The sequence below is a fragment of the Setaria italica genome, chromosome VIII, assembly GCF_000263155.2.
Source record: "Setaria italica strain Yugu1 chromosome VIII, Setaria_italica_v2.0, whole genome shotgun sequence".
NCBI classification, from domain to species: Eukaryota; Viridiplantae; Streptophyta; class Magnoliopsida; order Poales; family Poaceae; genus Setaria; species Setaria italica.
Genome location: NC_028457.1, coordinates 2092561 through 2107210, shown reverse-complemented (window position 1 = coordinate 2107210; position 14650 = coordinate 2092561). Strand labels below are relative to the sequence as shown.

The 14650-nt window shown below is 43.8% G+C and overlaps 1 protein-coding gene across 1 annotated transcript; it reads left to right on the top strand.

Moving 5' to 3' along the window:
* The first annotated feature begins 3734 nt into the window (after window positions 1–3734).
* On the top strand, window positions 3735–7885 carry LOC101786013 (IQ domain-containing protein IQM3). Its single transcript, XM_004978633.4, has 9 exons — window positions 3735–4104; window positions 4431–4545; window positions 4668–4733; window positions 5033–5121; window positions 5335–5422; window positions 5917–6063; window positions 6194–6286; window positions 6844–6945; window positions 7038–7885. The coding sequence occupies exons 1-9, from the start codon at window positions 3890–3892 to the stop codon at window positions 7545–7547; spliced, it is 1425 nt and encodes a 474-aa protein (XP_004978690.1). The 5' UTR covers window positions 3735–3889; the 3' UTR covers window positions 7548–7885.
* The last annotated feature ends 6765 nt before the right edge of the window (window positions 7886–14650 follow it).

Genomic DNA, 14650 nt, shown 5'->3' with positions numbered 1-14650 from the left:
GAGGAATCGGTTGGCAGCTTTTGCTTCGCTTCAGGGAGAATGCGCCAGACTCCCAATCGGCAATCCTTTGCTGATGAGAAATCGGCCGATCAGGAGGATGGACTAATTGGGCCTGTATGGGCTTGGAAAGGGATGGAAGGATAAGGTGGAGGTCAGCCCACGAAGCGTGGGGTAGCTAACCTAGTACGAATTGTGCTTGTAGATATTTGTTTTCTGTTTGAATTAGAGATAGAATTCTAGTCGGTTAAGAAGTTATCTATACGGGGCTATAAATAGCTACCTTTGTAAATCTGTAAACACAACAATCAATCAATACAACAAGTTACCTTCTTCTTCGTACTTACTTTCGAGCAGGCGACTTCGCCATTACTTTTTCTTCTCACGAGTTCGTGCGGGTTGGCAGGACTGCATCATCTTGACCTCCGGCCGATTCTGTAAGTTCCGTTTATCGAGTAACATCTAGGCTTTAACTTCCGGCGCATCGCTGTTGTTTCGTTTAGATTTATTCATCAGTTATCGATATCAACTAGATTCATAGGTTTTTACCTATTTTCCTAGTTTTTATCACCAATTATCTCACTAGGAATCAGTAGTATCGGCTTTCATTATTTTCTATAGTTAGATCCATTCGTTGCCGATTAGATCTTTTCCTAGTGTTGTTATCATAAGCTTTGTACCAATTACTTCAGTATTCTTCTATCTACAAGGCTATAGGGATCGGGCTGACTTATAGCCGATTTCATTGTTACAGTAAATCGGCCGATTCGCCGATAAACTCTCTCGATCGGAAACCTAGCCGATCGTAGTTTCTGAACCTGACACGTGTTCTTCCTTGCCAATCAACAGGTCAGATTGGCTGGCACGCCGCGCGAACCGCACCAGGGCATTCACCCGAACAGGAGCTAAGCAGATTCTCCCGGGTCGTGTGTCGGTCGCTGGGACTCGGTTGACCGATTTCTAGCGCCAACAAATACCATGTAAGATTTTGCTTATATGGAGGAGAGAGGGTAATGAGAGAGAAAGAGGTTATTATTTCACGAAATAACCGCATTTTAGAATTATGAGATGACTACTCAACCATTATTGTACGACTTGTGGTTGCATGCAACTCACAATATTTTTTTCTATGCACAAATTAAGAAAATATAATTACTATAAGATAACTTAAAAAGATAATCCATTGTACAGATTGTTTGTTAAGTCGTTTCAAGATTACGTATCAATGCATAAGACCCCTGTTAGATAACACCAATATACTTGCTAGAGCAATTGGTTATGGCAACATGCGAACTGCACGTGCAACTTTATATCTTCAACACCGTACCGGTGGTTCTCTCCGCCTCCCGAAACCACGAGCATGATTGATATGCCAAAATTTAGGCGTGCTAAAATTTTAGCAAGCTAAGAGATGAGCAAAAGGCTTGCCAATATTTCAATAAAATAAATGAAAGATATTGGCAAATTTTAGAAGCAAATCAAATAATAGTAGCTAAAAGGTTGATTTGCCAAAACTTTGACTTGCTAAAATCAATCAGACTCCACATCTCCACCCGACCACCCGACCACCCTTCCTAACCACTGCCCATGCTCGCAGTCTCGCTCCCGTGCCTCTACCGCTCGGATGGTGTTGCCACCGTCACCTCGCTTCGTCGTCCCTGGTCCTTGCACCCTATTTTTAAACTCTCCTTTGTTTTCCTTTTTATCTGGTTTTTTCTTATGATTTTGTGGATCAACCGGTGTATCTTTATGTAGTGGTTACCAAGCAATTCGGTTAATAGAGTAATTGACACAAGGGAAGTAGGATACTACCGTGCCACGTGCTAGTGCAGGAATGATATAATTTTGTGATATATCGACCGCTGTATTTCTTAATTGTAGTATGTAGATGGGAAAATTAATTATTAGATATTGCGATTTTTATACTAGCTCGCTATTTTTATCCTAAGAGCAATAAATATTTCCTAATAACTAATTAATGGGATATCCCAATATCCATTTCATTGTTACTGGGAGAGTTGGGATAGTCACAACTTCTACCGTATTATTTGGATAGTTAAACTTCTCCTTTATTTAGGGAGAGTTAGGGGTGAATTATTGGGTTGTCCTAATAATTATTAGGAAAAAAGTCTCTCTAAGCACTTTTTTTTACAAACTCTTGCAATACAATAGTTTTGCTGGAGATCCTCTAATATCCATTTCAACGCGTGTCTATATCGTAGAGATCGGTTATCTCATGGATAGGATACAACGGTCCCTGTCACGTAGATCGATGGATAAAACGCAACTGCAGGACGTCGGACACAGGGATGGAGGCAGTAGGCTCCGCCCTCATGGTCCATTTGTTTCTTTTAAGAGCTAAATATATGTTTTAATATTTTGTCCATCGATTAACTTAGCTGATCCCTAATCTCCCTATCCTGTCCTAACCCGTCCCTGCGTCGGAGGGTCAAACAAAATGCCATCATCTGCATCCGCTAGTCCGGAGAAATCAGAGGAAGACCATGTGAGGTTGCCTGTGCAAAACCGAGATAAGTGAAGGCTGAAGCGAGACGTACGTGATGCGACCGTGTGATGCATGTTTGGCAGACACATGATTGGGTGCAGAACTGTACAAGAATACCAGCTCTGACTTTCTCACCGTTGGCCGTTGGCCGTGACGTGCAGCTGGGCCCTGCCTGCAGCCTGAATATTAATAATAATATTATGGGTCCGGAACGTTGTGTACAGGTCACAGCTTGGACTGATCGACCTGTTCTCTGGGGAGCAGGTAGCTCTTTATTTCCCTTCCATATACGCACACGCCCCGGCCGTGATGCGATCTTGGTTCTCGTACGTTGACCTCGGCGTGCGTTCCATCGGGTTGCAGGCTCCATTCTCGAAGCCCTGCGGGCCTTGCGAGTCAACTATTGGATGGGATGTTTAGATGCTAATTAAGATTATTAAATATAGAATAATTACAAAATTAATTGTATAGATGGAGTCTAATTGGCGAGATGAATCTATTAAATTTAATTAGTCCATGATTTGAAAATGCGGTGCTACAATAACTATTTGCTAATTATAAATTAATTAGGCTTAATAGATTCATCTCGCGAATTAACACAGGAGTTCTGCATTAGTTTAATAATTAACTCATATTTAGTTTTTCTAATTAGTGAAGATCTCATGTTACACTGCTAAAGTTATCACGTATCCAATTCCTCTGTCAGCTGAGTTGGTGCAGTGCATAGTACGGAGTACCTCTGTCAGCTGAGTTGTGTGTGCTATGCTAGCAGCCTAGCACAAGATTCTGCAACGGGGAGCAGAGAGGAGCCACGACAGGCACAAAAAGCACAGAGTGCGCGCGTACGGGGGCGTGCAGCCCGTCGACGACAACGACGGCGACCGGTCCCGATCCGGCGCGGAGGCGCCGGAGAGCGACAGGTGTCGAGGCCGTCACCCCCCACACAGCCGTGTGCCAGCTTCCTCACCGAGTCAGAGTCAGTCTTCCATTAGCACCAGTAGCTAGTAGCTAGTCGTCCTAGCAAGTACGCCTTGGTCATCATCGCGCTGCTGCTAATCACTCCATGACATGTGGGCCAGCCACGCCTCGCGCAGTAATGGCGCCACCCGCCAAGGAACAGAAAGCACAGAGCCGGACAGCCGGTAGTTGGCGCCAACGACTCGTCGTCGTCGTATCCGCAGGTCCGTACCACCCCGGCGAATGAGATACGATACGACCCCCTCCTCTCTCTCTCTCTCTCTCAATCCTCAAGATTAAACGCATTTAATTATTCCATCGCCTCGCGTGCTAACCCGGATTAAATTCCCCACCTGCTCTGCTCTCGACACTTTGCGAAGGTGCTGACTGCACAAGCAGAACCGTTCTCGCTCCTAAAATCTCAAAGAAATGGAGGTGGAGGCGGCGCCGCCTCCGCTGGGGTTGGATTCTACGGATCCTCCAAGGTTTCAGTCGGACAAACTGGAATCTCCGTCGCCGCCGGTGGAGGGAAGCGCCGGCGGGAGCGGCGAGGATGGCGCCGCGACGAAGCTGCAGAAGGCTTACCGTGGCTACCGGACACGCCGGAAGCTCGCCGACTCCGCCGTCGTCGTCGAGGAGCTCTGGTACTTCTACTCATATCCATCTCTTCTGGGAGACTACCGGCTCCTATTTCGTGCCGTTTGATTTGTTAAAGGAGAGCGGTCCCTTTCTTGAAACAACCTTCATTACTAGTACAATTTTCCCCCACTGGTTCTTGATGTACTGTTCCATGAAAAGGTGCCTCCTTTCTTAGCGATTTTGGTGTCCCCCAGAGAAATGCCTAATTTGGTTCTTGTTGATGGTAACGGCTGTTGAAATCGATGGTAACTGATGAGGATTTGTTTGGGGGGAAGCTTTAACTGAAACGAAGGGTTCTTTTTTTTTATTTCTGTCGGATGAATGGATGAAGGTGGCAGGCGCTGGACTTCGCGCGCCTCAGCCACAGCACCGTCTCCTTCTTCGACGAACCCAAGCCGGAGACAGCCGCCTCGCGCTGGAACCGGGTCAGCCTCAATGCATCCAAGGTGCCCCCAATTGCTACCTGAGAAAACATGCACAAAAGTCCCTCATGTCCTCTGTCTTCTTCACCAGAAAACGTTTTTCTTTTTTTGTTTCCTTTGATGCTCATTTTGCTTGCTTGTAACAGGTGGGTCAGGGTTTATCCAGAGACGGCAAGGCTCTCAAGCTGGCTTTCCAGCACTGGATCGAGGCTGTGAGTACAAATCGTACAAATCCCACTAGAGTACTGTTTGTCAGTTTAGTAGTATTTGCTTTAGATTTTGTTGCTGTGCTCTCATGTGTGTGTGAAGAGGCTACTTTAAGTATCAGTTGACCTAGCAGTTTTAGTCATGTGTGAACATTCTCGGTTTCAAAAAGAAAAAGTCATGTGCGAACATTGATCATAAAAGGTCCACTATTGACGTCATACAAGTGATGCACATCTCCTCTTCTTAGAGTGATACACTAGATGCAATGCCTGTTTATAGCAGTATTCATTTTGTTCTTGTACAGATCGACCCGCGGCATAGATATGGGCACAACCTGCACTTCTACTACGATGTCTGGTGTCAAAGCCAAGCCGGCCAGCCCTTCTTCTACTGGTAAGAACATTGCTGCAATTTGCATAGTTACATTTGCAGATTCTCTTATTTGAACAAAGTAGTGCACTCTGCATAACAAATGGGAGAGAGGTGGACATATTTGACTGTCTGCTCATACCAGATATTTTAGTTAAGGTTGAATCACAGTTTATACTAGGAATTTCAGTTCAGTTTTATTACATGACAATTTAAGTGAGTTGTTGACACATACAGGCTTGATGTTGGAGAAGGAAAGGAGCTAGACCTTCCAGAGTGTCCAAGAGCAAAGCTGAGGAAGCAATGCATTAAGTATCTTGGTCCGGTAAGAAATGTTCCACAATGTCTGCCTATCCTTGTTTAGAACTCATGCCATATAACCTTCCTCAAAGCATCTGTCAGGAGCTGTATGATTGCTCGACTGACTTCACCGGCAGAATTTATGTTGGTCTCTGAAGCCTTTTGCGATTCATCTTTTCTAAGAAATATATATATTACAATCTTTGTACTAGATTATGTTTCTCAAATTGAAACTTATACTATCAAATTGCTTCATATATGAACTGCATTTGGTGCAGCCTCAGGCCTGAATTGCGATTCCAAACATGAATAGATTCAAGCACGAACTGTCCTGCTTCTGTCCGTATTATTATTCACTTAAACCGTGAATCATGACCATTAACAGAAGTGCATTGGCTTTAAAATAGTATACATAGTCAAGCACAGCAAAAGGAATTTCTTTTTAGCAAACTTAACATTTTCTTGGAATGAAACCTCCCAAAGGGTTCCAAGCTCTGACAATTATCTAATGTCTTGCAGCAAGAGCGTGAGAACTATGAATACATCATTAATGAGGGAAAGATTATACACAAACAGTCTGGAGAACCACTTGATACAAGCCAAGGTCCTAAAGGGACTAAATGGATTTTTGTTATGAGCACAGCAAAAAGACTGTATGCTGGGAAGGTAACTTTTGTACTCATACGGGTTTTGCACTTGCATTTCTGCTGTAACAATAATATGTCTTATGTCTCATTTTGTTACATTACGTTTAGCACCGCTAAATCTATTTCTGTATCCTGATTTATCCATCCAGAAAGAGAGAGGTGTATTCCAGCATTCCAGCTTTTTAGCAGGAGGCACTACTATAGCTGCTGGAAGATTTACAGCGGAAAATGGAATTATCAAGGTATTTTTGAGCAACCATACCCTATTAAGTGTTAGCTTTTTATGCATTTTTTATCATAGTATTTTGCTTTCTTTGTATTCCTGCCTGGGTTATTGCCTATCCCTTAATCAAGCACCTTTGACCAAAAAGCTCTCTTGGTGTCTTGGAATTGATGAATTCATCGTGCATGGTCCTTCAAATCATTCTTTTCTATTCCATAAGCTACCATTGATAAATGTTTATGAAATACTTTTTGGAGGACAAATACAAAATATAAAACCATATCCATTCATAAAAATATTTTCCCTGAAATTTGGAGGAGTATAGTGGGAAAATGTAGTTTCTGAATTTACATCTATCTAGTACACATCGGAGTATCAAGTTGTCAACTTATCTTGATTTAGCCATGACAAGTTAATGGGTTCTTTCATTATTCTATCATCTGGCTAATTTTTCAAGAGCGTGTCATGCATACATTTCATTGTTTTATCATCCTGCTAATATTTTATACTCTGATTATGTCTTGTTCCTGTGCTTTCTTATTGGCTGCTAATTTTTTGTGCTCTGTTCTGGATAAGTCCATCTGGGCCTATAGTGGTCACTACAAACCAAGCGCAGAGAACCTAAGCAATTTCATGAACTTCCTTGAAGAGAATGGAGTTGATCTCAAAGAAGTTGAGGTACACCATTTCAACCATTCACAAGCTAAAATATGCTCCTCTCACCAAATTGCGGATGATTTCATTTAATGTGCTTGGTTTTGGCCACTCAGGTGCGTTCATCCACCAAAGAAGACTACAATGAAGATCCGGTGCCTGATGGTTCACAGAACCTTACTGCTGAATTCATGGGTTCAGTTCCTCCAGAAGTGATTTCCTCTCCAAACATAACAGAAGGCGATGAAGGCGAGAACGCTCCTGCAGAACAAGCCAAACCAACCTACGAAAGAACCTTGTCAGGTGGCCTTCAAAGTCCCAGAGCCACTGGCATCCTGCAGAAGGCGATTCTTGAGAGGATGAAGTCCAAGGGTGAGTCCAAGTCCTATCAGCTTGGCCACAGGCTGTCCCTGAAATGGAGCACTGGGGCTGGTCCAAGAATTGGATGTGTCAAGGACTACCCAATGGAGCTCAGAATGCAGGCTCTGGAAATGGTGGACTTGTCACCAAGGGCATCAACACCATCGGCTTCAAGGAGGCTACCTTCGTGCTTGTCCCCGACAAAAGCAACCTCACCAACATCGCCGCTCGCTACGATGCAGGCCTCCCTGCCTCAGCTAAGTTAGAAAGTTAGAGGAGCTTATGTCAAGCAACTACCATGAAGCCATGTGGTTAAGCTGTCTCTTTACTGTAATTCTGCCTTGTCAATTTTTCTACACTGCAAAGCTCATATCCTTGGTTTGCTCGTGCTGCGATTCACCTGTTCTGTGGTTACAGTCAGATGTACTGCACTGCAAAGTTTTCAAGTGTGCCTAGTTGTGGACTGTAACTATTGCAGAAATAGGTTCTGTGCAGAATCTCTTATATAGTATATCACAGCCCGGACAGCTTGAAGCAGATATGACAGTATTTATGTAATCTATGAATGGGCACATCATAAAGGCTAGCCCTACGTTATTCCTCACGAGATGCATTAGAAAAAAAAATCTAAAAATTCAAGTCCTAGACTGGCTCTACATTATTCCTCATTCTAGGTCCAAGGCTGCACTTTTCAGTTACTACAATAAAATAAGCAGGCGTTTTAGCCTGCAGCATAGTAGTGCTCAAAATGTTGGTTTTCCTCTATCAAAGAATTATGAGTGTGGTAGTACACATTATTTTTTAAAATGAGTGCTTATAGTTAACCTATTAATACATATATGTTACACTGTTCCGTCCAACATGAGAAATTTGTATAAAGCAGCAATTAACATATTATCAGAGAGTAATAGTATTATCCAAAATACATTCTTAGAGCCACTGGTACGTGATTCATTCAAGAAACTTTTTCCAAGATTGTAAAACTATGCACTGGCGGACCAGGATTTGAATTTAGGCATGGCCAGCCAATACACCAATACATAATTTCATATATGAGTATAATTTGCCATGCAAATTGAAATACCTTTCCAAGAAATATGGTATATACAAGTATAAAATAATCAAAATCACAATACAAATATATTAAAAAATTCCTATAATATCTTAAATTCAAAATATAAGTTTGAAACTTGCATAACTAAAAATATAATAGCAACAAATGACAAATTAAGCACTCAAAAGAGAAAATTAAATGGTATATTACAAATCAATGGTTGTCATGTTAAAGCAAACAATCTCAAAAATACAAAGACTTAGTTGTGGCTGTGGCCTTGTAACAGAAGTATGCTATAAGGAATATTGCAAAGTACTAAAACATTGATATTCACTTATCATAACACAAAATGTAATGGTAAACATATGAGTTATCACATAGCCTTTCAAGATCCGATACATAATAATTATTGTAAATCATTCAAGTAGACCAATGATCACATAACTGTGGAGAATTGATTGAAAAATTGAAGTCAAAACTAACTGTGAGCAACGTGCGGGCTATTTGTATTGGGCTAGGCTAAGTACTAATTGAAAAATGGTCAAATCCATGGTAATCCTGGGCCCACCAGGACTACCATATGGGTTCCCCACTGAAACTATGGTATTATATATATATATAGACACACAACATGTATGCTTTCTTTAAGTTTGTTTTATTATATATTATTAGTGGTAGAAATCGGTGATTTTGAAGCATATATATATGTTGGGATACTTTAATTTATTATACTCTTTTCATAAGTAGCATATCTTGGTAATTTACATGTAGATCTAAGGGGTTGTTTTAGTTTATTTTCAATAATGACTGAGTTAGGTAATTTTTATGCAAATGTAGGGGGTCACTTTAGATGATCTTTCTTATTGAAAAAGGTGGGTATTTGGTTGTAAATTTATGGAGTCAAATTATATTACCTTTCATAATGGCAGAAGTATGTCGATAATTAAGATTAATATTAGGTGGTTACTTTATTAGATTATTTTTATAATGGTAGAGGTAGATTATTTAGTAGATATAGACTTAGGGGTTTACTTATTATACTCCCTCCGTTTCAAATTGTAGGCTGTTTTTAACTTTTCTAGGTTGGTAGATACTATTATGCACATATACTATATCTAGGTGCATAGCAAAAACTATGCATCTAAAAAACCAAAACGACATGTAATTTGAAACGGAGGGAGTAACACTTTTATAATGGCAGTAATGTTTTTAAAACAATATAGATCCACTTAATATTATTATCAATGATGATTAGAGTGGTCTGCCAAACTGATAGCCATATTACAGCACAACACGAACAATGTCACCCCGTTACATCGTCAACTCAACTCATCTCCTCCTGTAGTATCGCAGCGTACTGTGACGTGCGAATTAGTCTCATCCGCATGCATGCTGACACGACGCATGCATGCACACACATAAAGGATGAGCTCGTTATTCGTAGTATTATATATTTATATATAATATCCGAGTAATTAGTTAGAAGTTAATGGTGGCCGGTCCACGCACGCATGCGATGGGCCCAGTGATGTTGGGCCTGACGATGGGCGGGAGCGGGAAGGTCCCAAACAATGGCGGGACGTTGGTGGTGATGTTGGTAGAGTAATAGCACAAGCATTTTGTGGTGCTGGTGCCTGGGATGACCGGCGCAAGGAAGGGCCCCAACAGAAGGATGCCGCGTCTAAGGAACTGCTTCACCCCTAGAATAAACGCGGTGGAGTTGGAGAAGCCGGGAGGGCAAGGACTCTGGGATGGTGCCGGAGCAGGAGTCGGAGCCGGAGTTGGTGCTGGAGCCGGCGTGGGCGCAGGCTGGGATGGTGCCGGAGCTGGAGTCGGAGCCGGAGTTGGTGCTGGAGCCGGCGTGGGCGCAGGCGTCGGAGCCTGGGCGCGCACGGAAGCGGCCACCATGAGTGCTGCCACGGCAAGGAACACGAGCGCAGGGGAAGCGGCTATGGACTTGTCGGATGCCATCGCTAGCTACTACCTGCGGATGGATATTGTATGTTCCCAACCGTGTGTGTTTCTGCCTTCAAGCGTATCGGCCACACGTCCTACTTATAGGCCAGCGCCCAGCGGGAGCGGGCAGGGCAGGCGATTGCTCGGCAGCAGAAGTTTCAGGATTGGCGCCCTAGCCGCCTAGGGCACGCACGCAGCAGCAGGTCAGTCGTGTACTGCTCGTGGGGCGGCGCACAAATGAGAAGCCAAATTTTTCCACCCATGGAACGTGCCCTCCTTGACATTCCAGGTTGCACATCATCGACCATAGGCAGCTTCCTCTAGCTCATCTATCGTTTCAACAATGGCTAGCTGCTGCTTCTCCGATCCCTCGGCTCCACGAAACATAGGCGACGACGATGATCCACAAGAGTGCGCGCATTGCCTGCCTACGGCTTCTTGCTTGTATGTACCCACGAATGGTTAGCGTACGCTTGTGGACTTGGACACTTGCAACTTGCAACAGGTACAAAAGACTATGCTGACAGGTGCTAGTTTTACACCAGATGATTACGTACTATTAACAGGAGCGAAGCCCGCTACCGGGGTCATCACTCTTTCACGCTGGGTCGTCGTCGTCAGTAACAATGGTGAACAGTAGCTTGATTTCCATTGGTTTTGCAGAGTTTTACTGGGGTCAATCGACCCCAACGGCAAAGGCTACTTAGCTCCGCTTGCTAGCTATGTTCTTAAATATATGACGTTTATTACGATGACAAGCTAGCACTTTAGTTGATTTTAGAAGTAATTAGTTTGTCTCGAATATGGAGGGAGGTAGTACAGGTCTACGCGGTCATCAATAAGTTGCTAAGAGTTCGCATTGCATTGTCTTCGTACAATCCTACTTAGTTGCGGCCACACACACAAATGCAAACCATGATCGGCTACCTAGGTGAGCTGCACATCGCTCCTTACCAAGTCGCCGGTCGAGCCACAATATAGTTGAACCGGCCGTTGGCTGGAGTAACATTTGACCATGTACAAGAGATTACTCAGGTAGTCAGGTTCTTCATCTCGCTTGATCCGATTTTTGAGCTTCTAGTTCGAGAGCTCGCGCCATCGTCCATCGAAACACAATGCGCCATTTAGAGATTGTTGTTTATTTGTGGTGGCATGCATACATTAGCACTTCACACTTAATTCAGCTTGGCCATCATGGAGTCACGCGGATTAGGCTTTCAAGTCACTTGACGCCCTCGATGAATTTTTGCACCAGCACAACGCTCAGGGTGACAGCTAGCTTGCTCACCACCTCGCCCATGCTGGGGATGCCCTCAGTCACCCGCTTGGTCGCCATCGCCAGCACGGGGCGCGCCCAACAGTGTTTTGTCAAGCTTCAGGCTTGTGGAGCATGGGGAGTCCATAGTCTGCTTCTGGATGAACTCCGCGAACTCCTCACGGGCCAGGAGTCCATCTATCGTGAACGTTGCATAAGGCAAACCTCACTCAAAGCTCTGTAGGAGCTGAAACAATAGGGAATTAGAGAGGAAAATTTTGTGCTTCCACTGCAAACTACGTACGGACTCATTGGGAACAGGAAGCACTCTTGTGTGCTATTGCTATTATTTCTAGGGCTTACGACCGTCTTTAATTATCCCTTCCTAATAAAACTTCTAGCAATAATGGAGCGCAAGAGATATGGATGAGATGAAAAGAAATCAAATATATAGCTGTATTTCTACACGGACTCTCTAGTTAAAATCTTATCCATTAGATCATCAAAAATCAGACACTCCGTATATAGGAATCAAACTACTTATTCTTCATATTTTAATTCCGAATTAGATATTGACTATTTGGCTTATCTAGACCATTAGATCTTCATAAAAGCCAACGGTGTATATTTTTTCTCTTTTTTCAATTAATATGCTGATTTCTAAGTCCTCTTAGCGAACGTGTGGTGCCTTCTTTTAACACTATTATATTAAGATAATAGATAGATGATGATCAGTTGCTTTCCATTTGTTTTACAGAGTTTATCGCGGTCGCTTGGCCCCAACGGCAAAGGCTAGCTCCGCTTTACTAGCTCTGTTCCTACATATATGACGTTTATAACGACAAAGCACTTTAGTTGATTTTTGAAGTAATTATTAGTTTGTCCTAAATATGGAACAGGTTTGCGCGGTCAAGTTCCTAGGATGGAGTAGCAACAAGAAGAATACACCATAGAATAGCAAGAACCTTGCGTGCGTTTTGCATATATCAACAGAGATCACCACCGTACCCTCGGAGCAAGGCCAGTGAAAAGTGCGTGAATAAAGGGGTTTAATTTCTATACTAGTAGTAGCGCAAACACGTGCGTCGTGTAATGAAAACTAGATCGATCTGCTCTCTCTATCACTAGCCAGCCGGGCATGGTGATTGCTTGATTGCTTCTTGGAGTCATGAAGCTAGCGCCTAACTCTTGACAGAATAGCATTAGTACACTGTACTCTGTAAGCGTAGTGAGTGCACATCCATGACCATGGCATCATGATCATACCTTAGCTAGTTCTAGCTCCCTCGATCGTTTGACCAAGGCCTTGCACACACCTAGGGGCTCGTTGCATCATCGGTAGATGGGGCACGTGGAACCCTGTAGACTTTGCAGCAGTCGTACTGCGACCTTATCTCGGCAGCATACATCAAAATGAGATGTACAGCTGATGACGTGCGTGCATGGGAGCTGTTGTTAGGCCGTGGAAGTTTCATAAAAAGTTTCATCACCATTATTCTATGCCACATCAACAATTTTGCTGACTTGGCAAGATTTTTATGAGGAGAGAGGGGATGGAGTTTCATGAAATAAGAGAGGAGTTTCATCCCCATGAAACGTGGCAGGCACGGTTACCAAGTTTGCAGCCTTGTATAACAATGTGATGAAATTGTGCATTGAGACTGCCCTATTCGTCGCCACCTGGTTCCTGTCTTCTTTTTCTCTCCTTTCTCTCCAATATTCTTTTTCTCGCTATCACTATTCACTCACTGTGCGAGGTTACATTATTAGTAAAACTGACACTAGCTTCATTTTGTTGTTCCTATATCTAGAGTTAGACCTTAACCACATCATGTATCATCATTTATGTTTTCTACAATAATTAGAGCTGATCTTAAGTACCGTGCCGAGCGATTATTATATAGTTTGGTCATACTCACATTTGAGCTATTAGTTTGGTTGAAATTTAGTTTCACTTTTAGGTCAAGGATTTTGGCATAAGAAGGATATATCACGCAATTTTGCAGGCTAGCCGCTAAATATATCACAATCTATTAAATATTTGTTTTTGCATGAAACTCTCAGCGTACAACGATACTCCAGGAGAAAGCAAAAGTTAATCCACTGCGGGCGATGTTGTGGAATGGACTAGCTGCATCTAAAAACGAATTTTTCACGGATCCATTCATTGAAAAGGAGAAAAGGAGATTCGAGATGCAGATTTTTAAATGGAATATAACAAAGCACCTGGCACGGCTCGTATGGTTTCCCGGCTTATTATCAAAAGTTCTGGGATATCGTCAAACAAGACTTGCTGGAAATGTTTCATGACCTACATATAGGAACTTTACCTCTCACTACTAGAAAATGGAAAGGTCCCAGTTGGTAGGACACAAATGTACGAAAAATCGATCCGGGATTTATTTTTTAGACAAATAGGGGATCTTTAGTTCTAGGTAGTCCTGTTGTTTCTACCAACCGGGACTAAAACGTTTCAAAAAAATAAAAAAAGTCCGCTCACCCCGCGCCGCCCGCCCCGCCTCCAGCCGCCCGACGCATCCACTCGCCGCTGCATCCACCCGCCGCCGCTCACCCCCATCCACCTACCACCGCCACCACAGTGGGGATGTAATCCTGCAAAAAAAAAAGATACAAAGCCAAAGCAAGAACTCAAACACCACAACACCTGACTTCCTCTTGGCCACCGAGCTCGCCGCCGCCGCACCTCGCCACCTGACTCATCTCTTACTACGCTACCCTGCACCTCACCCCGTTGCCGCTCCTCACTGCCAATGAGGGGCGAGCAGAGGGGGAAGGGGAGGGGGCGGCTTCAGGAGAGGGAGGGGGAGGAGGAGGCGGCGGTGGGAGAGGGAGGGGAGGGGGGCGGCGCCGGGAGGGACGGGGAGGGGGTGGCGGCGGCGGGAGTGGGAGGTCGTAGGAGATCAGGCGCATGAGAATGGGAGGCCAGGGGCGCAGAGGGAGGGTGCAGGAGATAAGGAGCATGAGAGAGAGAGAGAGAGAGAGAGAGGAGGTGGAGGGGGGCGCATGGAATGAGGGTAGGGACCCTTTTGTCCCGGTTGGAAGCACCAACCCGGACTGAAGGACCCTTTTGTCCCGGTTGGAAA